Source organism: Rattus norvegicus, chromosome 5 (genome assembly GCF_036323735.1).
Source record: "Rattus norvegicus strain BN/NHsdMcwi chromosome 5, GRCr8, whole genome shotgun sequence".
Taxonomy (NCBI): domain Eukaryota; kingdom Metazoa; phylum Chordata; class Mammalia; order Rodentia; family Muridae; genus Rattus; species Rattus norvegicus.
The window spans coordinates 103,023,336-103,045,462 of NC_086023.1; the positions used below are offsets into that span (position 1 = coordinate 103,023,336).

General features: G+C 42.9%; 1 protein-coding gene across 18 annotated transcripts in view; it reads left to right on the forward strand.

Moving 5' to 3' along the window:
- Positions 1 to 22,127, forward strand: part of Ccdc171 (coiled-coil domain containing 171) — a 483,978-nt gene that overhangs the window by 57,573 nt on the left and 404,278 nt on the right. For 17 of the 18 annotated variants that reach the window (XR_010066462.1, XR_010066463.1, XR_005504531.2 and 14 more), the window contains 2 exons: positions 822 to 914; positions 3,202 to 3,362. Coding sequence is in view for 15 of the 18 variants with exons in the window: in XM_039110657.2 (XP_038966585.1) it covers positions 822 to 914; positions 3,202 to 3,362 (254 nt within the window). In the remaining 3 variants the exon portion in view is untranslated. Of the gene's footprint in view, positions 1 to 425; positions 538 to 821; positions 915 to 3,201; positions 3,363 to 22,127 lie in introns of all 18 variants that reach the window. The other variant, NM_001134641.2, reaches the window with a different exon arrangement.

Below are 22,127 nucleotides of genomic sequence, written 5' to 3' on the forward strand. Positions count from 1 at the left end.
GGTGTAATAAATTGTTAAGAAATATTGATAAGGAGAGTTAGAGAGAGAATCCAGCAGTTGGAAACAGTTGCTGCTCAAGTTTGAATCCTCACACCAACATTGGGTAACAACAATTGCCGATCACTCACACTCTAAGGGGACCCAGGGTCTTTGGCCACCACAGACACTGCATTCATTTGCACCTAGATCCCCCCTATACATAAACCTAAATCTTAAATGAATATTGAAAGGACTGGGTGTGGTCGAAGTGCATTTAATCCCAGCCTTTGGGAGGCTGGGGCAGGCACATATTTGTGAGTTCCAGTCCAGTTAGGGCTACACGGGGAGACCGTCAAAAGGAGAAAACAGTACTGATATGGTTGTAAAACCTAAATAAAGCAAGTAGTATACAAAAACACCTTGCAATTGTGCGCTTTGAAACACAGAATGATGCAGAATGACTCCTCGGAATGCAGGCCTGAGTGTGTGTTTAGAGAGGACCGTGGGACAGAAGGGAACATGTCAGCCTATGTTCTGTACTGTAGCAGCGCCATGAAAGTGTGTGCCCAGAAGTAGACTTTCTTCCTAATTAATCACATGTAGACTGTACCCCAATAAGATTAAAAAGGAAGAGAGACAAGACTTTGGAGCATTCTTCTTGGGCATTGTTTTTACACTCCCTTCTGTAAAGTATGAGAGGTGGGGCAGGGGGATCGCAGGTTCTAGGTTGGCTCCACAGCTTAAGCTGTGTTATATAAAGTGTTAGTCATAATCCTGTGATTAGTGTTCTCTATGTGCTCTTAGTGCCAGTGTTAATGAACTCGAACCTAACTTGTTTTTAGGCAACTACTCTGAGGGTGAGGAAGTTAGAAGAGAGTATTGAAGCAGAAAGAGCAGCACACTTGGAATCAAAATTTAATTCTGAAATTATTCAGGTAAGATGCAGTCGTGTTTTTGGCATAAATTTTCTCAGGTTGCAGCAGTTAGGAAACTAAGGTCTGAGTTGGGAATGGTAGCATACTGCTATGACACTCCCTGTGTTTAGGGTAAGGGTACCATTTTAGATCTCTGTTGGGAGTGATGTTGGCATACTGTAGCCTCGGGCCCAGGGTGTCACCGCTGCCTGCTCTTAGGTCTTGTCTCGTGTGTGACTGTGTTTGTTCTGAAGAACACATTGTTTGGGGGATCCCCGATGGCTTGTGTCAGGATCAGTGGCTTTCTGTGACCTCAGTGGAACACAGGACACGACTCTACCTAAGAACCTTACCTCTAAAGAGATCATGTTTGTTTGGCCCATGACGCACTTGTGTGGTTTCCGGTGAGGCACCACATCATGGAGGGAGTGCTTACCTCTCACTTGGTGAGGTAGGAAGCAAGGCAAGAGAGGACAAAGCAGGGTCCCACAGTCCACTCTTGTGGAAGCCAGGGCCTCCTCCATGAGCCCACCTTCCGAGGGTCTGCAGTACCATCTGATAGTGCAGTTCTGGGCGTGAGACTTTGATACCTGGGTTCAACATCCAACGGCAGCATCTTGAGAAACGTGAAATACTACCTTCTGTCACTTGTTAGTTCTCCCATGTCTGCTTTTTCTTGTTCTGTTCACCAGTTGTCCAGGTTTCCCCTTCTGTGTACACTGCTCTGACTTTGTTTTCTTTGGGATGTAAGAACAGTGCATTGTTCTTAAGGGGGTATACAGCTACACAGCAGCCGTCTGTCCTTGTTTTGAGAAAATGCACTTTGTGTATTTGTTCTGCTGTTGGTAGACACAGGCACCTAATTCTAAGATGTTGTATTCTGCAAAATTTCAGATACATGCAAAATTGGCAGATTATTAAAATCCACTCCAGTGCAGCTACCACCCAGCCTTAAACCCACTTCAGGCAGTCGTGATTTGTAACTATCCCCTGCACTGTCCTGCTGCCAGATTGTAGGAAATGAAACCCAAGTTATCCAGTCATAGCACTGAGTATTTCCATCAGATAGAGCTGTTTGACTATAGAGGTTCCTCTTCTACAGGAAAAGAATCTCTAGGGGTAGAAGTTGCATTTATTTGTGTATCTGTGTGTGCATGTGTGTGTGCATACCACAACGCACACGTGAAGGTCAGAGAGGACAGCTGTGGAAGCTGATTCTATCCGCTGCTGCGTAGGTCCTGGTGACTGACCTCGGGTGACTAGGCTGGGTGGCCAGTGGCTTTACCCTCTGAGCCATCTCGTCAGCTCCATGTTTAAGCTTATAATGATATTCATGCCATAATGTTTCTTTCACTTTTCAAAACCACTTAAGATATTATGTGAAAGAAACATGACTGCATTAGAAGGCAAGGACACCTGGATAGCATGGCCCAGCTTCTGCTTTTCATATCTCAGTTCTTCATTCATTCTTCACTTCCTCCCATCAGATGCTTTAAAGAGGAGCCTACGCTTTTGCTTATAAGTTTTCAGACTTTTCTGCATTAGTATTCTATTTTGGGATTGTAATTTAATTACTTTTCTCCCTTCCCTTTCCTCCCTGCAAATCTTGTCTTATACCCTCCCCACTGCCCTAATTCAACACCTCTATTTTCATTCATTGATGTTGCATGCACCTATGTATTTGTATACACACACACACACACACACACACACACACACACACACACACTCCTGCATGAAACCTGTTGAATCCATATAATGTTGCTTGAATGCATGCTGGTGCAGCCTGGTAGGATTTGCTGAAGGAGGCAGAGGGAAGAGGACCTAGGGTTCGAAACCACCTTGTTTATTTTCTTTTAAAACAAAAGCAGAAAGAAATGTTTAGATAAATGATAAGATCTGTTTTTGATAAAATAGTCTATTCAATTTAAAATAGAAACAAACATGTCTTAACTTTTTAAAAATTCCTTCTGTCTTTCGTTTGGCTGTGGGTCTCTGTGCCCATCTTCCTCTATACATATGTAGCAGATGTGCAGCTTGATCTTCATGTGTGTTACCCCAACAACTGGAGCAGGGCTTACCCTGACTCTCTTGCCTATCTGTGGATCCTGCTCTCCTAACTGGGCTGTCTGCTCTGGTCTCAGTGGGGGTCATACTTAGTCCTGCACTGACTTGAGGTGCTAGGGTGGCTTGGTTTCCAGGAAGGGGTTTCTCTCTTCTCAGAGGTGAAGGGGAGGGTGACTCTGATTGGGATGTAAAATGAATGAATGAATTAATGGAAAAAATTTACTTCTCTGTCATCTGGTAGTTACGGATTCGAGACCTCGAAGGAGCTTTACAAGTAGAAAAAGCCAGTCAGGCAGAGGCTGTGGCTGACCTGGAAATGATCAAGAATGAATTCAAAGAGGTTGAGAGTGCGTATGAGCGAGAGAAGCATAATGCCCAGGAGAGTTGTGCAAAGCTGAACTTGTGAGTATCATGTGGTAAAACCTAAGTCTGTGTGAGGTTCTCTGAATGCCGAGTTCGAAGGGGCATCCTTTGGATACGATTAAGCTGCTATTAATGTCTGGTGGACAGAGGAGCAAAGGTCTTCATAAGACACATGCAGAGGGGCTGGGGATTTAGCTCAGTGGTAGAGCGCTTACCTAGGAAGCGCAAGGCCCTGGGTTCGGTCCCCAGCTCCGAAAAAAAAAGAACCAAAAAAAAAAAAAAGACACATGCAGAGACCCTCGATAATGGGAAATATGGAGGTGCTCTCTTGCTCTGAAGTGTTCTAAGAAGTCCCAGAAATGCATTTATACACTGAAAGCAAATATATTCATGTACATGCATTTTTAATTACTATACTGGTGTCTTAAACATTTTGATTTATAAGCTTCGTGGGGAGATAATGCTTAGGATTTCTTTAAACTGCAGAAATAACAGGAGTTGCAATAATGTTACAACTGGTGGGGAAGAGACATGCATTATAGTTCTTTGTACATGGTTACCAAATACTTTCATTTAACTAACCTGACCTGCTACAAAGTAGCTACTGTTTCTTTATCCTGTGTGTGTCTGTGTGTGTGTGTGTGTGTGTATGTGTGTGTGTGTGTGTGTGTGATACGAGTGTGCATGTTTGTGTGTGTATGAGATACGAGTGTGCATGTGTCTGTGTGTTGCATCTGTGCATTTGCATCTGGAAGCTGGAGGCCGATGTGGATGGTTTTTCTCATTTGTTCTCCATGTTTTCATCATGGACCTCCTGAACCAGGAGCTCACCCATTCAGCTAGGCTGGTTGGTCAGCGAGCTCCAGAGATCATTTCCCCAGAGCTGCAGTTACACATCTCGGCTCAGGTCCTCAGGCTTGTGCGGCATACACACTGCTGACTGAGTTTTCTCCTCTCCCCTTTAACACCAGTGTTTCAGACAGGAAAATAGAATCTTGGTGAGGGTGAGGACTCTTAGTTCACAAGTGGGTGTCAGCATCCGAGTCCTGAAGATCGTATTCTTTTCTAGCTCAAAAGTTTCCACCAATACTATAAAAATGGAAGATTTTAGCATGTTTCAAAAAATTTCTTGATAGTAGGTATTTCAAACCATTGTTCTCAAAACAAGAGTCATCATTGGTAGCTTTACTCCCTCCCCCGCTTTCTTTCTCTCTCTCTGTTTGTCTCTTCTGGCAGGATATATCCTGTGTATCTCTGGCTAGCCTAGAACTAGCTATGTTGACCAGGCTGGCCTCAAACAGAAATCTGCCCGCCTGTACCTCTCACTTGGTAAGATTAAAGATTCATGATATCACACCTAATTCTGTATTATATTTTTGTATTGAGTTAGAGTTCCACATCATTGCCCTGGCTGGTTGTGAACTTTTTAATGTAGTGTAGGTAGCCCTCAAACTTGGAAGCTCTGCTTCAGCCTTCCTAGTCACTGGGATTACAACCATGGGCCATAGTTATAGCTTAAAAGGTACTTCTTAACCCAAACTTCTTCTTTCCTTTCCTTTTTTTTTTTTTTTTTTTTTTTTTTTTTCTGGAGCTGAGGACCAAACCCAGGGCCTTCTTGCTCTTGCTAGGCAAGCGCACTACCACTACCACTGAGCTAAATCCCCAACCCCTTCTTTCCTTTTAAAATTTGTTTTATGTATTACTGTTTGTTGGGGCATGTTAGTAGACATCAAAAGAAAGCTTTGGCGAGTCAGTATTCTTTCATCTGTATGCGGGTTTTAAACTCAGGTCTCTGGGCTTGTGTGCAAGCGTTATACTTGCTGAGCCATCTCACTGGCCCTTAGCTGAATTTTCTTGCCTTCTCTAGGGTCATATTCTATATATGTTAGTCTCAGGATAGTTTCACTTGTTTTATTTTAATCCTTGCTTGAATCTGCACATTTAATATGTTTGAATACTTTTAAATATTCAAATGTATGTTTAAATATTAAGCAGCACAGAAATATATATGAGAGCCTTTATGAGAAGTCTAGTGTGTTTCTTTAGTTTTGCTTTGATGTAAGAAGTAAACCTGCCGAGAAGGCGGATTGGGCTCTCAGGGGTTAGAAGACTTAGAGTCATGAGATAATAAATATCTCTGGTGAACTAATAAGATCCTTGCCCTGCCAAAGTCAAAGCGGAAGGTAGATGAGTCTGTTCCGTGGATGTACAGGAGTCTCCACTGGTGGGACTGGGCCTTTCAAGATGTCTGCCCTAAGAACCTCTCACCTGCATCTGTTGGTAGTTAGTTGGACTCCCAAGAAATTCTCTCCTGAAGTTTTGTTTTGCTATTATTTCTGTTAAGGAGGTTGGGAGTTTTGCTCAAATTTTGTATTCTAGCAAGTGTCAGCTGACAATTCTAAGTACTCAGAACCTCTAGTTCTTTTATATAATGGCCCTGTTGTGGTTTGGAGAGGAAGTGTCTCCAAAAAGGCGAATGTGCTGAAGGCCTAGTCTGCGGCTGCTTCGTGAGGACTCTGACCCAGTTCAAGGGTTACTCTGCTGGAGGGTTTATAGTTTATAGTTTCACGTCGTCATTGGGAGGGGGAGGAAGCAGGTGGCCGAGGGTGTGGCTTTGAAGGGTGTAATGTTTCTCCAATACTTTGCGGTTCCCTCTGCCCCCTGGCTGCTTATGATGCTTGGGGCTTCACCGCACTACATCCTCTTTGCCATGACATTTCGTCTTATGCTGGGCCCATGAGCAAAGAAGCCAGGTTACCTTGGTCTGAAACTTACAAAACTGTGGACGTCTTTCTCAGTTTTTCCTTTTTTTTTTTTTTTTTTTTTTTTTTTTTACAGAGCTGGGGACCGAACCCAGGGCCTTGCGCTTGCTAGGCAAGCACTCTACCACTGAGCTAAATCCCCAACCCCCTTTCTCAGTTTTTAATTTAAAATTTTTAGCATTATTTTTATTTAGTGCAAGTGTGCATACCCATGTACCTGGGTGTGTGAGCACCGTGGCGTCCTTGTGGAGGTCTGAAAAACAGCCAACAGGAAGTTGGTTTTCTCTGACGGGTGGGTTCCAGGGATTGAATTCAGACTTGGCATCGGGTGTTTTTACCCACTCAGTCATCTTACTGGTTTCTTTTCTGCTTGGAAAGTCATTTTATCATTGTGTCACAGTGAAAGCAAGTGACCAATCTAGCCCCTGGCTATCTGTCATTTCCATGTCACTGTGTTTTAATGATTCAAGTTAATAACAACTGTAGTACTGACAGCTAAACGATTAAAGCTCACGGACCTGTCCTGCAGATCGCGTCCCCTGTGCCATTGCTTCTTTCCCTGTGTAATGGGAAATCTCTTGTCTATGTGGTATGAGAACCATGTTACTTGAGGGATCAGAGCGTGTAAGTGAATGAGTACTGACTGCGTACCTGACAAGAGCGTCCTTCCAGAAGGATAGATGACGATGAGTATGAGTATGAGTATGAGTATGAGTATGAGTATGAGTATGTTTTTGGTTTTCTTTTTTGAGACAAGGTTTCTTTATATAGCCCCGACTGTCTGGGAACTTAACTATGTAGATCAGGCTGGTCTGGAACTCGCAGACGTCTCTCTTCCTCTACATCCTGAGTGCTGGTTTGAAGGCACGCACCACCACACTGGGCGAGAATGGTTGATTTTCGCTCACTGCTCAGGCTGGAAAGGGTGCTGCGGTGCCAGAACAACTCTCGTCAGTGTCGGAGGAACATGAGGTTGCTTCGCCACATCTTAGTGAGTCTGGAAGTGCAAGGCCCACTTCTTAGTGACCACTTCCTTTAGCTAGTCCTTATCTCTCAGAATTGTTAAAAATTAATTTTAATTTTAGCTAGCCTATAAAATAGAGATTTTTGTTTTCTTTTTACATTGGAATAATATTTATTTTTTTACTCAGCAAAAACCATGAACTACATCTAAAAAAATTTATCTATTCCTTGAAAGATTCATACATATGTTTGATGTGTGTTGATAATAGTCTCTCTTTACTCTTACTGGGATATCTCCCAACTTTATGTTCTCCTTTGGCATCTATTTATTTATTTAAAAAGATTTATTTTAATATATATTAGTACACCGTCACTCTCTCAGTCATACCAGAAGAGGGCATCAGATCTCATTACAGATGACTGTGAGCCACTATGTGGTTGCTGGGAATTGAACTCAGGACCTCTAGAAGAACACTCAGTGCTCTTAACTGCTGAGCCATCTCTCCAGCCCTTACTTTTATTTTTAACCCACTGGGGTCAGTAGGTAGGTGCTCGTATGTGTATGGGTGTGCCGTCACTTATTAGGGCATGGGCAGCCTTCTAGTGGTCATACTCCTAAGACACATGATTCTCCCTTCCCAAGCAGCCAGCACCCTCAGTAGCTCCTCAGGTAGGGGTGTGGTCTGGGCCCTCACCCCTCCATGCTGGAAATTTTAGCTGGCTCGATCCTGTGGAAGTGAGTTCCTGTGTGCAACAGCCATATCATGTCCAGAAGACGATATTCTGAGGCTTCATCCTCCAGCCTTACATTCCCCCCGACTCCTCTTGTTAAATGTGCCGAGCTGCGTACTCACCGTGACTTACTCTTAGCGCTTGGAACAGTAAGGTATCTGTGCTTTAACTACTGCTCACTACAGTCAGCCTTTTTGTGGCTGGAGAGATGGCTCCGCAGTTCAGAGCATTTGCTCATCTTGCAGAAGGCCTGGGGTCAGTTACCAGAACATACATGTCAGCTTGCAACCATCTACAACTCCAGTTCTTCTGGCATATACATGGCACACAAACATACATGGGAGAAATCATTCATAAAATATAAATAAATCTTAGATAATGACGCTTTTCTGACCAGCAGCACAGATGTGTGTGTGTGTGTGTGTGTGTGTGTGTGTGTGTGTATAAATATTTAGAAGGCAGTTTGACCTTATAACCATGTAGCAAAAACAACATCAATAGGTTCTTCTTCAGGGCCTATGACTTCTGTAGCCCTGGGATTTGACCATGTTTACAATACCAGGCATGAATTTCCTCTTGTGGAGAAGGCCAAAATTCCAGCCAGGAGATTGGATTGCTATGCTAGGATTACCTCCATAAATGGTATAGCGCTATTGTCCTAGTTGGCACACCTTGGTTGGCAGGTCAGTGTTGTAGCATGCAGGCCCAGTGCTGGACAAGACCACTGATGTTTTTTCTCCACCAGCAGCCTGCATCGCCCCTTCCAGTGCTAGGAGAGTTCCCCAGTCATTTTAGTCTCGGTTTTTCTGTGTCCTGCCACCCGTGTGTGGTGACTTCAGCAATAGGGTCTTATATCTAGTTCTGTTAGAAGCCATAGCAATGGTAGTTACTGGGTTACTTTGGGTTCCTCTGGAGCTTCTTTGACCAGTAATTTGTTGGGAAGTTTCTGTTTTCTTTCTGATGCTGACCAAAGCAACTTGGGAAGGGCGAGTTTATTAGGCTTCCATGCACGCCCCATAGCCCAGAGTAGAGGGAAACTAAGGTAGGAACTCTAGCTGAATAGAAACCTGGAGGCAGGGACGGAAGTAGAGACAGCAGAGGAATGCTGCTTATTGGCTTGCTTTCCATTCTTGCTCAGCTTGCTTTTTTTTTTTTATTTAGAGAATACTTTATTAGTTTTTGTAATCAAACCCACGTATATAAGACCTTACATATTTAATACAGTGTGTTACCCCTGCACAAATGGAAAAAACTTAAGTTCAACATTTCTAGACCAATATGGCTGTTAATTTCTGTACAGTGCCAACTCAACACAGTAAACGGGGATACTTTTTTTGAAAGTTGACAGCACAGGTAAAGTTTCAAAAAATTCAAATTATATATCTGTATATATATATATTTATATTTATATAAAAAGACCAATAATAGCAGTGTGTTATGCATCAACAGCAGCAACAGCTTTTCCAGGTTCTGCAGTCATCTGAACAAAACTGTAGAGACATCCAGCACACTCCATTAAAAAAAAAAAGTAAAAAAACAAAACCCGAGAAAACAGCACAGTTCTGTTACTCTTGTGGTACCTGGCACCATTTTTTTTTTAAATTAGCTTCTCAATCATCATCTGGAAAGAAAACATTCTGAGCAACATCATTAAAAACAGCTCTGATAAAGCACGGTCACTACTACGTATCATAAAGCAGGTACAAGCTATTTTACATCCACAGAGGTATGATACAGTACTGTCCTACATCTATAATACTAGAGGATACAATTTAAAAGGCATTATTTGAGACTTGATTCTACTTTTCCAGCAGAGAGCCCAAAGGATGGTGTGACACAGCTTTGTAAAGAAACATACTCTAGACAGGATTTCCTTTCACTAGTGGCACACTTCTAAGGATTCATTCTCTCCATGAATGTCAGCTAAAACCGTTATTAAAAAAATGAAATATCCCTAGAACAAAACCGTATAACCACCGGATTCACATGAAGATGACCTAGTGGAGACAAGCTGTACCTCACCTTACCAACAAGCTATCAAATCTGTTATGTTTAAACAGTGAGACCTCCAAGGAAGGAGATGCCAAGTAGTGCTTCAAAGCTTCGGACCACAATCAAACACAGCATCCTTTTCAACAGAAGCAGAAGCTCATCTGAATATGCTCATGGATGCTGACATCAACCTTTAATCATCTCCTCACTCATCCAGGAAGAGGGGGAGATCAGTTACTACTGTACTTTAATGTGTTCAACCAAATCACCATATTACAAAAATAGCAAGCTGCCATAATAAAAAATAAGGCTCCTCTATCCAGCACCAGATAGCATCATTTTACTTTCAAGCCTAGAAATTGCACACTTGTATATAAACCAATCGAAGATGAGGATTGAGAGTTCATCTTGGTGGATTTTTCCTTTGATGAATATGAAGTGTCCTTCCTTATCTTTTTTGATGACTTTTAATTGAAAATTGATTTTATTTGATATTAGAATGGCTACTCCAGCTTGCTTCTTCTGACCATTTGCTTGGAAAGTTGTTTTCCAGCCTTTCACTCTGAGGTAGTGTCTGTCTTTGTCTCTGAGGTGTGTTTCCTGTAGGCAGCAGAATGCAGGGTCCTCGTTGCGTATCCAGTTTGTTAATCTATGTCTTTTTATTGGGGAGTTGAGGCCATTGATGTTGAGAGATATTAAGGAATAGTGATTATTGCTTCCCGTTATATTCATATTTGGAAGTGAGGTTATGTTTGTGTGCTTTCATTCTCTTTGTTTTGTTGCCAAGACGATTAGTTTCTCGCTTCTTCTCAGCTTGCTTTTTTATACAACTCAGGCCACTTACCAAAGGGTGACACCACCCACAATGGGCTGGGACTTCCCACATCAATCATTAATTAAAAAAATGCCCACAGTTTTTGCCTGTAGGTAAGGAAATGCCTCACATGGAGGCATTTTCTCAGTTGAGGATCCTTATTCCACTCTAGCTCGTGAAGCTGACAAAGTGTCCAGCACAGAAGGTGACCTGTGTGTTGCACAGAGATGTCCATTTAATAACCCACGTCTGCTGAGAGCAGCATTTGGGTGTTCTTGGCCGAACTTCCTTTGAAGAAATAGTTTTAAAATTGGACTGTAAACAAGTCTGGTTTCATATGGCTTCTTCGTGCACTCTTACTTCAGGCTAACCTACTCCTTCCCCTCTTCTCCGTGCCAGCTCTCGTCAGTGTGGTTCGTCACCTTCCATGTTCTCCCTCGGTCTTTCATGTTACATATGTTCTCATATCCTCTTCTGTTACAGAATAGATTTTTACTGGGATTGCAAGATCTTAGGGTCCCAAGTAGCTTCTTCATTCACAGCTTATTTCAATTAAGTCTGCTGTGGCCCCCAGTTCCTGGTCCCTATTGTCTGCTTGAACTCTTCTCCCTCTCTGTTTTCACTTCACACATATTTTATTGCATCCCCGTGTGTCCCATCAGCCTCTGCTCGAGCGTCCTGTTAAACACACGAAACAGAACATTCAAAGCTAGGCCTCTCATACGAGAGAGGGCATGCAGAGCCTGGGTGAACTCACCTTGTATAATTTCTCTACTTCCGTTCATTTATATGCACATTTCATGATTCAATTCTTTTCTCTACAGCTAAGTATTATTCTGTTCTACAGACGTATCACCTTTTCAGTATCCATTTCTCAGGTGACGGCCATTTTGTCGAGTCCTTCCTAGGCTGTGGCAAAGAGAGTAGTGATGAGCCTGGATGTATAAATATCTCTGTAGCAAGAGAGAAAGCCTTTTGGGCAGGAGCTGTTAGATGGATGGTATGGCGGCCAAAGGGTAGGGATTCATGAAAATGTTAAGTTGAAAAACAGAAAGAAAACCAGTAAAACTCTGATTGCTGGAACAACCAACCAAACAACAAAACCACTAAAAATAAAAACAAACCCCAACTTGGGTTTCTGTATGGAGTTGCCTATTACTTCCTAAACCATGGGCTCACTCTGGCTTCCACTCATAGACAGACAACGTCCTTCTTCAACCAGAAAAATAGGGAGCAGAGAACAAACAAGGGCACTGAAGGTGGAAGCCAGGACAAAGCTGTGTTTTTGGAGAGAGATGTCATTAAATCCAGAGCAGAGTGTACTTCCAGAAGGCTCTGAAGGCCAAGAGCCTCCTGATAAGAAGACTTTAGTCCAGTTTAGACCAGTGGTGGCAGTGGATGTAAAGAACATTGTACCCCTACCCTCAAAAGCTTAGTCCCAGAACAGTCTGAGAGCCTTTCTTCCAGAAATGTCTGAGCTGTGATACCAGGGAGTAGCAGGAAGCCCTACCCTATGCCCATAGTCACATAGTGTGATGTGTTTGTAGAAGCTCACTGACCTGACTGCAGTGTCTCATCCTGGAACAGGAGACGGACTCTGTGTTGTCTGACAGCTGCCATGCATTGGAAAGAAGGCATGAGCTTGAGAGCCCACTATTTATCCTATTTTCTACCGTGGGCCACATACATTGTTATGATAGTATGATAGACAGGAGCTTGTGTAATGTATTTTTAGCCTTTCAGAGATGCATGTATCCATCCAAAGCTATTGATCCAAAATCCTTGTTCTTATTGTTGAAGACCAGAGCCAGTGTTTGTAGCTGTTAAGGGGTGTGGTCTCCTTGAGGATGGCTTTTTTTTTTTTTTTATTAACTTGAGTATTTCTTATATACATTTCGAGTGTTATTCCCTTTCCTGGTTTCCGGGCAAACATCCCCCTCCCCCCTCCCCTTCCTTATGGGTGTTCCCCTCCCAACCCTCCCCCCATTGCCGCCCTCCCCCCATAGTCTAGTTCACTGGGGGTTCAGTCTTAGCAGGACCCAGGGCTTCCCCTTCCACTGGTGCTCTTACTAGGATATTCATTGCTACCTATGAGGTCAGAGTCCAGGGTCAGTCCATGTATAGTCTTTAGGTAGTGGCTTAGTCCCTGGAAGCTCTGGTTGCTTGACATTGTTGTACTTTTGGGGTCTCGAGCACCTTCAAGCTCTTCCAGTTCTTTCTCTGATTCCTTCAACGGGGGACCTATTCTCAGTTCAGTGGTTTGCTGCTGGCATTCGCCTCTGTATTTGCTGTATTCTGGCTGTGTCTCTCAGGAGCGATCTACATCCGGCTCCTGTCGGTCTGCACTTCTTTGCTTCATGCATCTTGTCTAATTGGGTGGCTATATATGTATGGGGCACATGTGGGGCAGGCTCTGAATGGGTGTTCCTTCTGTGTCTGTTTTAATCTTTGCCTCTCCCTTCCCCGCCAAGGGTATTCTTTTTCCTCATTTAAAGAAGGAGTGAAGCATTCACATTTTGATCATCTGTCTTGAGTTTCGTTTGTTCTAGGCATCTAGGGTAATTCAAGCATTTGGGCTAATAGCCACTTATCAATGAGTGCATACCATGTATGTCTTTCTGTGATTGGGTTAGCTCACTCAGGATGATATTTTCCAGTTCCAACCATTTGCCTACGAATTTCATAAAGTCGTTGTTTTTGATAGCTGAGTAATATTCCATTGTGTAGATGTACCACATTTTGTGTATCCATTCCTCTGTTGAAGGGCATCTGGGTTCTTTCCAGCTTCTGGCTATTATAAATAAGGCTGCGATGAACATAGTGGAGCACGTGTCTTTTTTATATGTTGGGGCATCTTTTGGGTATATGCCCAAGAGAGGTATAGCTGGATCCTCAGGCAGTTCAATGTCCAATTTTCTGAGGAACCTCCAGACTGATTTCCAGAATGGTTGTACCAGTCTGCAATCCCACCAACAATGGAGGAGTGTTCCTCTTTCTCCACATCCTCGCCAGCATCTACTGTCACCTGAGTTTTTGATCTTAGCCATTCTCACTGGTGTGAGGTGAAATCTCAGGGTTGTTTTGATTTGCATTTCCCTTATGACTAAAGATGTTGAACATTTCTTTAGGTGTTTCTCAGCCATTCGGCATTCCTCAGCTGTGAATTCTTTGTTTAGCTCTGAACCCCATTTTTTAATAGGGTTATTTGTTTCCCTGCGGTCTAACTTCTTGAGTTCTTTGTATATTTTGGATATAAGGCCTCTATCTGTTGTAGGATTGGTAAAGATCTTTTCCCAATCTGTTGGTTGCCGTTTTGTCCTAACCACAGTATCCTTTGCCTTACAGAAGCTTTGCAGTTTTATGAGATCCCATTTGTCGATTCTTGATCTTAGAGCATAAGCCATTGGTGTTTTGTTCAGGAAATTTTTTCCAGTGCCCATGTGTTCCAGATGCTTCCCTAGTTTTTCTTCTATTAGTTTGAGTGTGTCTGGTTTGATGTGGAGGTCCTTGATCCACTTGGACTTAAGCTTTGTACAGGGTGATAAGCATGGATCGATCTGCATTCTTCTACATGTTGCCCTCCAGTTGAACCAGCACCATTTGCTGAAAATGCTATCTTTTTTCCATTGGATGGTTTTGGCTCCTTTGTCAAAAATCAAGTGACCATAGGTGTGTGGGTTCATTTCTGGGTCTTCAATTCTATTCCATTGGTCTATCTGTCTGTCTCTGTACCAATACCATGCAGTTTTTATCACTATTGCTCTGTAATACTGCTTGAGTTCAGGGATAGTGATTCCCCCTGAAGTCCTTTTATTGTTGAGGATAGCTTTAGCTATCCTGGGTTTTTTGTTATTCCAGATGAATTTGCAAATTGTTCTGTCTAACTCTTTGAAGAATTGGATTGGTATTTTGATGGGGATTGCATTGAATCTGTAGATTGCTTTTGGTAAAATGGCCATTTTTATTATATTAATCCTGCCAATCCATGAGCATGGGAGATCTTTCCATCTTCTGAGGTCTTCTTCAATTTCTTTCCTCAGTGTCTTGAAGTTCTTATTGTACAGATCTTTTACTTGCTTGGTTAAAGTCACACCGAGGTACTTTATATTATTTGGGTCTATTATGAAGGGTGTCGTTTCCCTAATTTCTTTCTTGGCTTGTTTCTCTTTTGTATAGAGGAAGGCAACTGATTTATTTGCGTTAATTTTATACCCAGCCACTTTGCTGAAGTTGTTTATCAGCTTTAGTAGTTCTCTGGTGGAACTTTTGGGATCACTTAAATATACTATCATATCATCTGCAAATAGTGATATTTTGACCTCTTCTTTTCCGATCTGTATCCCCTTGATCTCCTTTTGTTGTCTGATTGCTCTGGCTAGAACTTCAAGAACTATATTGAATAAGTAGGGAGAGAGTGGGCAGCCTTGTCTAGTCCCTGATTTTAGTGGGATTGCTTCAAGTTTCTCTCCATTTAGTTTAATGTTAGCAACTGGTTTGCTGTATATGGCTTTTACTATGTTTAGGTATGGGCCTTGAATTCCTATTCTTTCCAGGACTTTTATCATGAAGGGGTGTTGAATTTTGTCAAATGCTTTCTCAGCATCTAATGAAATGATCATGTGGTTTTGTTCTTTCAGTTTGTTTATATAATGGATCACGTTGATGGTTTTCCGTATATTAAACCATCCCTGCATGCCTGGGATGAAGCCTACTTGATCATGGTGGATGATTGTTTTGATGTGCTCTTGAATTCGGTTTGCCAGAATTTTGTTGAGTATTTTTGCGTCGATATTCATAAGGGAAATTGGTCTGAAGTTCTCTTTCTTTGTTGTGTCTTTGTGTGGTTTAGGTATAAGAGTAATTGTGGCTTCGTAGAAGGTATTCGGTAGTGATCCATCTGTTTCAGTTTTGTGGACTAGTTTGGATAATATTGGTATGAGGTCTTCTATGAAGGTTTGATAGAATTCTGCACTAAACCCGTCTGGACCTGGGCTCTTTTTGGTTGGGAAACCTTTAATGACTGCTTCTATTTCCTTAGGAGTTATGGGGTTGTTTAACTGGTTCATCTGTTCCTGATTTAACTTCGGTACCTGGTATCTGTCTAGGAAATTGTCCATTTCCTGAAGATTTTCAAGTTTTGTTGAATATAGGTTTTTATAGTAAGATCTGATGATTTTTTGAATTTCCTCTGAATCTGTAGTTATGTCTCCCTTTTCATTTCTGATTTTGTTAATTTGGACGCACTCTCTGTGTCCTCTCGTTAGTCTGGCTAAGGGTTTATCTATCTTGTTGATTTTCTCAAAGAACCAACTTTTGGTTCTGTTGATTCTTTCTATGGTCCTTTTTGTTTCTACTTGGTTGATTTCAGCTCTGAGTTTGATTATTTCCTGCCTTCTACTCCTCCTGGGTGTATTTGCTTCTTTTTGTTCTAGAGCTTTTAGGTGTGCTGTCAAGCTGCTGACATATGCTCTTTCCTGTTTCTTTCTGCAGGCACTCAGCGCTATGAGTTTTCCTCTTAGCACAGCTTTCATTGTGTCCCATAAGTTTGGGTATGTTGTACCTTCATTTTCATTAAATTCTAAAAAGTTTTTAATTTCTTTCTTTATTTCTTCCTTGACCAGGTTATCATTGAGTAGAGCATTGTTCAATTTCCAAGTATATGTGGGCATTCTTCCCTTATTGTTATTGAAGACCAGTTTTAGGCCGTGGTGGTCCGATAGCACGCATGGGATTATTTCTATCTTTCTGTACCTGTTGAGGCCCGTTTTTTGACCAATTATATGGTCAATTTTGGAGAAAGTACCATGAGGAGCTGAGAAGAAGGTATATCCTTTTGCTTTAGGATAGAATGTTCTATAAATATCCGTTAAGTCCATTTGGCTCATGACTTCTCTTAGTCTGTCTATGTCTCTGTTTAATTTCTGTTTCCATGATCTGTCCATTGATGAGAGTGGGGTGTTGAAATCTCCCACTATTATTGTGTGAGGTGCAATGTGTGTTTTGAGCTTTAGTAAGGTTTCTTTTACGTATGTAGGTGCCCTTGTATTTGGGGCATAGATATTTAGGATTGAGAGTTCATCTTGGTGGATTTTTCCTTTGATGAATATGAAGTGTCCTTCCTTATCTTTTTTGATGACTTTTAGTTGAAAATTGATTTTATTTGATATTAGAATGGCTACTCCAGCTTGCTTCTTCTGACCATTTGCTTGGAAAGTTGTTTTCCAGCCTTTCACTCTGAGGTAGTGTCTGTCTTTGTCTCTGAGGTGTGTTTCCTGTAGGCAGCAGAATGCAGGGTCCTCGTTGCGTATCCAGTTTGTTAATCTATTTCTTTTTATTGGGGAGTTGAGGCCATTGATGTTGAGAGATATTAAGGAATAGTGATTATTGCTTCCCGTTATATTCATATTTGGATGGGAGGTTATGTTTGTGTGCTTTCACTCTCTTTGTTTTGTTGCCAAGACGATTAGTTTCTTGCTTCTTCTAGGGTATAGCTTGCCTCCTTATGTTGGGCTTTACCATTTATTATCCTTTGTAGTGCTGGATTTGTAGAAAGATATTGTGTAAATTTGGTTTTGTCATGGAATATCTTGGTTTCTCCATCTATGTTAATTGAGAGTTTTGCAGGATACAGTAACCTGGGCTGGCATTTGTGTTCTCTTAGGGGCCATATGACATCCGTCCAGGATCTTCTGGCCTTCATAGTGTCTGGCGAGAAGTCTGGTGTGATTCTGATAGGTCTGCCTTTATATGTTACTTGACCTTTTTCCCTTACTGCTTTTAATATTCTTTCTTTATTTTGTACGTTTGGTGTTTTGACAATTATGTGACGGGAGGTGTTTCTTTTCTGGTCCAATCTATTTGGAGTTCTGTAGGCTTCTTGTATGTCTATGGGTATCTCTTTTTTTAGGTTAGGGAAGTTTTCTTCTATGATTTTGTTGAAGATATTTATTGGTCCTTTGAGCTGGGGGTCTTCACTCTCTTCTATACCTATTATCCTTAGGTTTGATCTTCTCATTGAGTCCTGGATTTCCTGTATGTTTTGGACCAGTAGCTTTTTCCGCTTTACATTATCTTTGACAGCTGAGTCAATGATTTCTATGGAATCTTCTGCCCCTGAGATTCTCTCTTCCATCTCTTGTATTCTGTTGGTGAAGCTTGTATCTACAGCTCCTTGTCTCTTCTTTTGGTTTTCTATATCCAGGGTTGTTTCCATGTGTTCTTTCTTGATTGCTTCTATTTCCATTTTTAATTCCTTCAACTGTTTGATTGTGTTTTCCTGGAATTCTTTCAGGGATTTTTGCGATTCTTTCAGGGATTTTTGCAATTCCTCTCTGTAGGCTTCTACTTGTTTATTAATGTTTTCCTGTGTTTCCCTAAGGGAGTTCTTCACGTCTTTCTTGAAGTCCTCCAGCATCATGATCAAATATGATTTTGAAACTAGATCTTGCTTTTCTGGTGTGTTTGGATATTCCGTGTTTGCTTTGGTGGGAGAATTGGGCTCCGATGGTGCCATGTAGTCTTGGTTTCTGTTGCTTGGGTTCCTGCGCTTGCCTCTCGCCATCAGATTATCTCTAGTGTTACTTTGTTCTGCTATTTCTGACAGTGGCTAGACTGTCCTATAAGCCTGTGTGTCAGGAGTGCTGTAGACCTGATTTCCTCTCTTTCAGTCAGTTATGGGGACAGAGTGTTCTGCTTTCGGGTGTGTAGTTTTTCCTCTCTACAGGTCTTCAGCTGTTCCTGTGGGCCTGTGTCTTGAGTTCACCAGGCAGCTTTCTCGCAGCAGAAAAGTTGGTCTTACCTGTGGTCCCGAGGCTCAAGTTCGCTCGCGGGGTGCTGCCCACGGGCTCTTTGCGGCGGCAGCAACCAGGAAGACCTGTGCCGCCCCTTCCGGGAGCTTATGCAGCCTCAGGAGTGCCCACCTGACCAGGCGGTGAGGTCTCTTTCCCACGGGGTCTGGGAGCAGAGAGCTGCTTCGGGCTGGGATCCGCGGGTGTGGGACTTCCGGTAAACACAGGACGTGCCCGGTCCTAGAGGAATTCTGCCTCTGTGTGTCCCGATTTCACCAGGCAGCCTTCTTGCAACAGACAAGTTGGTCTTACCTGTGGTCCCGAGGCTCACGTTTGCTCGCGGGGTGCTGCCCACGGGCTCTCTGCGGGGGCAGCAACCAGGAAGACCTGTGCCGCCCCTTCCGGGAGCTTCAGTGCACCAGGGTTCCAGATGGCCTTTGGTGTTTTCCTCTGGTGTCCGAGATGTATGTACAGAGAGCAGTCTCTTCTGGTTTCCCAGGCTTGTCTGCCTCTCTGAAGGTTTAGCTCTCCCTCCCACGGGATTTGGGTGCAGAGAACTGTTTATCTGGTCTGTTTCCTTCAGGTTCCGGTGGTGTCTCCGAGGATGGCCTTTAAATCCTTGTGAATGATACACGCATATACAAGGAGGAACCTGGGAAATGGAGGGTCTATCACTTTCCGTCAGCATACCATCTTTGACTTTCCAGAGTCCCATAGACATATCCACGGCCCAGACATTTGCAATTGATCCTTGCAGTAGAACAATCTAGCCTTGTCTCCATTGTTAACCACACCCCCAGGATTATCGATAGAAAGACTTTTTGGGTTGTCTTCCTCAGTACCTGGGAGGAACCTAGCTATTGTATGGGTGCCCCAGTCTTTCAGGGCCATATCTTTGGTCTTGGAGAATGTGGATCTCGGGCCCTGGCTTATTGGACATGGTCTACAAAAAGCATCCTGCATATTGTGCTGCATATCACCTGCTATAATCTAGGTGATGAGAAATGACATCTTAATCTGTGTCCCCAGGTAAAATTATCTCCATAAGGAAATGGGAAAGTTGTGCCAAATAACCATTCTATAGCCTGTTTCTCTAGGTAGAACACTAAGAGTCTTTTCCTGGGGACGGGAGTGAGGTAGTGAAAATTGGGGGAGGTCTTTCCTTTGGGAACTAAATGATCCAGGTGAACTACAAGCCTGAATCCTCTTTTTCAGCTCCAGACAAGGCAGGCGCTTTCTGGGCCACACTAGGCTGTCAGAGAGGGTCTTACACCAGACAGGGAGGTGGAGAGCAGCAGGCCACCCAGTCATCTGCTGGGCCGTGGGAGAGCATACTTTAGCATGACTGCTCTAGAAATTGGCCTGGACCCTGGCTTGCCGTAGGAGGTTGTTACCAGTGCTGTTAGGCTCAGAGCCCTGGCCCTGGCAGCCCTAACAAGTTAGGACTAGTCACTCACCTGCAGTGGGCTACTTAACCAGACAAGCAATACTAGTAAAAGCCAGAGAAAGGATATATTCTCTATGGCCTCATTGGGCAGAAAGAAAAAGGGGTCTAGTGACTCAGCCCATTTTGGGATCCTGACATGAGAGTTAGGTTTAAGTAAAGGATGAGGAGTATTTATAATTAAGTAGTCCTTCTCAGGGTATGGCCTGTCCATCACCATTGTTGTGGCTCCAGTCTTTCCTGTCAGTAGTCTGACAAGTTGTCAAAGCCATGTGAAATCACTTTCTGAGAGACTTGTTTCCTCGTTGGCTGGCAGTGTGCTTCAGTCTTTCCTTCTAGGGTGAGATTCTTGGAGAAATTCTGAATCCTGTGGAATTCCTTGTCTCAGTAGTCTGTAGTCGAAGGGAGGGTCACGAGTGAACTGGCTCTTGAAACAAATGTTTTAGGTTTATCTTTTCTATTTTATGTTGTATGAGTATTTTATATGCAGCTGTGTGCAGCCCATGTGTGCCTTTATCCACAGAGGCCAGAGGAGGCCATTGGATCCCCAGGAGCTGGAGTTCAAGTGGTTGTGAGCTACCATATGGGTACTGGGAACTGAACCTGGTCCTGTACAGTAGCAATGACTGGTCTGCCCACCTTCCTAAACTTGGAACTGTGTCATTCAAATGTCTCCATTTCTGCAAGGATGCTACATGGAGGATGAGTAGGCAGGATTTGATGAAGGCAGTGGGAAGGCACGGCAGGGGCCAGGAACAAGCAGCTTCCTGACGAACCCAGGTAGTGTTCTGGGTTTCCATATATGTGTCTCAGTGTACTTTCTTCATATCCATCCCCGTCTATAACCCTCCCTTGTCCTCTTTCATGATGACCCCTTCCTCCATGAAATAGTCTCTGTTTTCATGTTGCGTGGGTGTGCATGTGTGTATGTGCAAGCCCTATACATGTGCATTGATGTATACATTTCTTTCTCTGACCCATAGATGAGTGTCAATGTGGCATTTTTTTGTTCCTACTATTCTTTCTTATGAGTGATACTTTAAAAAGATTTTATTTTATTTTTGCCTGAATGTATGTATGTATGTATGTAATGTATGTATGTATGTATGTATGTAATGTATGTATGTACATGCCTGTAGTCTCAGAGGCTGGAAGAGGGTATCAGATCTTTGGGGGCTGGAGTTGTGGACAGTGGTGAGCTGCCATGAGGGTGCTGGGAGTTGAACCTGGCTCTTCTAGAAGAGCAGCATGTGCTCTCAAATGCTGAGTCATCTCTCAGCTGCTGAACTGCGTTTTTAGTTCATAGCTAGGAAAGCAAGGCATTTTAGGGTATACGTGAAGCCCCGACGTAGCAACAACCACTAGCAGAACTATGGAGTAAGCAGGGCCAGAGAGAGGTCAGTGGTTAGGTTCTTTGTTTTTATTTAGGAAATAACTTGCACTTTCAGTAAGGGGAAGGAGGACTGGGATGAGGGAAGCCAAACCCTTGTTGGCTAAGTTGGCCTGGCCAGCTGGATCTGGTTTGCAGCTCCGGGCCAGTGTTCTCACAGCTGTGAGAAGTGGCTGAGTGACAGATCATAGGGACCAGGGCCTAGTGGCCGACACATCGGTAAGGAGACCGTGCGGTGGTTGGAGGGGCTCTGGGCAGGATGAGATCAGCTCCAGGCACGGAGCTCCCATGGTTCAGGCTGCCCAGATGGAGGCCAGGGGGCCAGGTCACTCTTCAGCATAGAACGCATCTGCATTTCAGGATCAGAATTCTAATTCTCACTCAGTTTCATAAGTGAATATATCTGTATGAAATTGGTGTAGGTGGAGTTTGTATTCCATAGCTCTATAACTACTTTTTTTTTTTTTTGGTATAAAAGATTCTTTTAGTCTAGAACTTGCAGGAGAAGCTTTTCCGTGATTTTGAATTATGGAGTTTTCATTAGTTATGCTAATTGATTACTGGGCAATAGTAGGGAAAAGGTTGTTGTAAGCCTCAAATCCAGTCTACATTTCAATATAATTTAAAATGACTTAAAGGTAGGATATTGAATGGACTGTAGGTAAATTTTATTTCCTTGTGTTCCTCAATATTTAGGGACTTCTTTATTTTTCTGAAGAAAACAAAGTATTATGCTTTAGTGGCACAGTTATTAGCATTCTTGCTAAAATATAGCCTGAAGAGATGGTTATTTGTTTTAAAAAAGCAAACGTTAGCTGAACTTAAAATTGGACCTGTAAGAAAGCATGGTAGCTCGAGGCTTCCCTGTCCTCTCCCCTTTCCCAGCCTTCGCTTCCTAACCCACCTCCTCTGAGGATTCA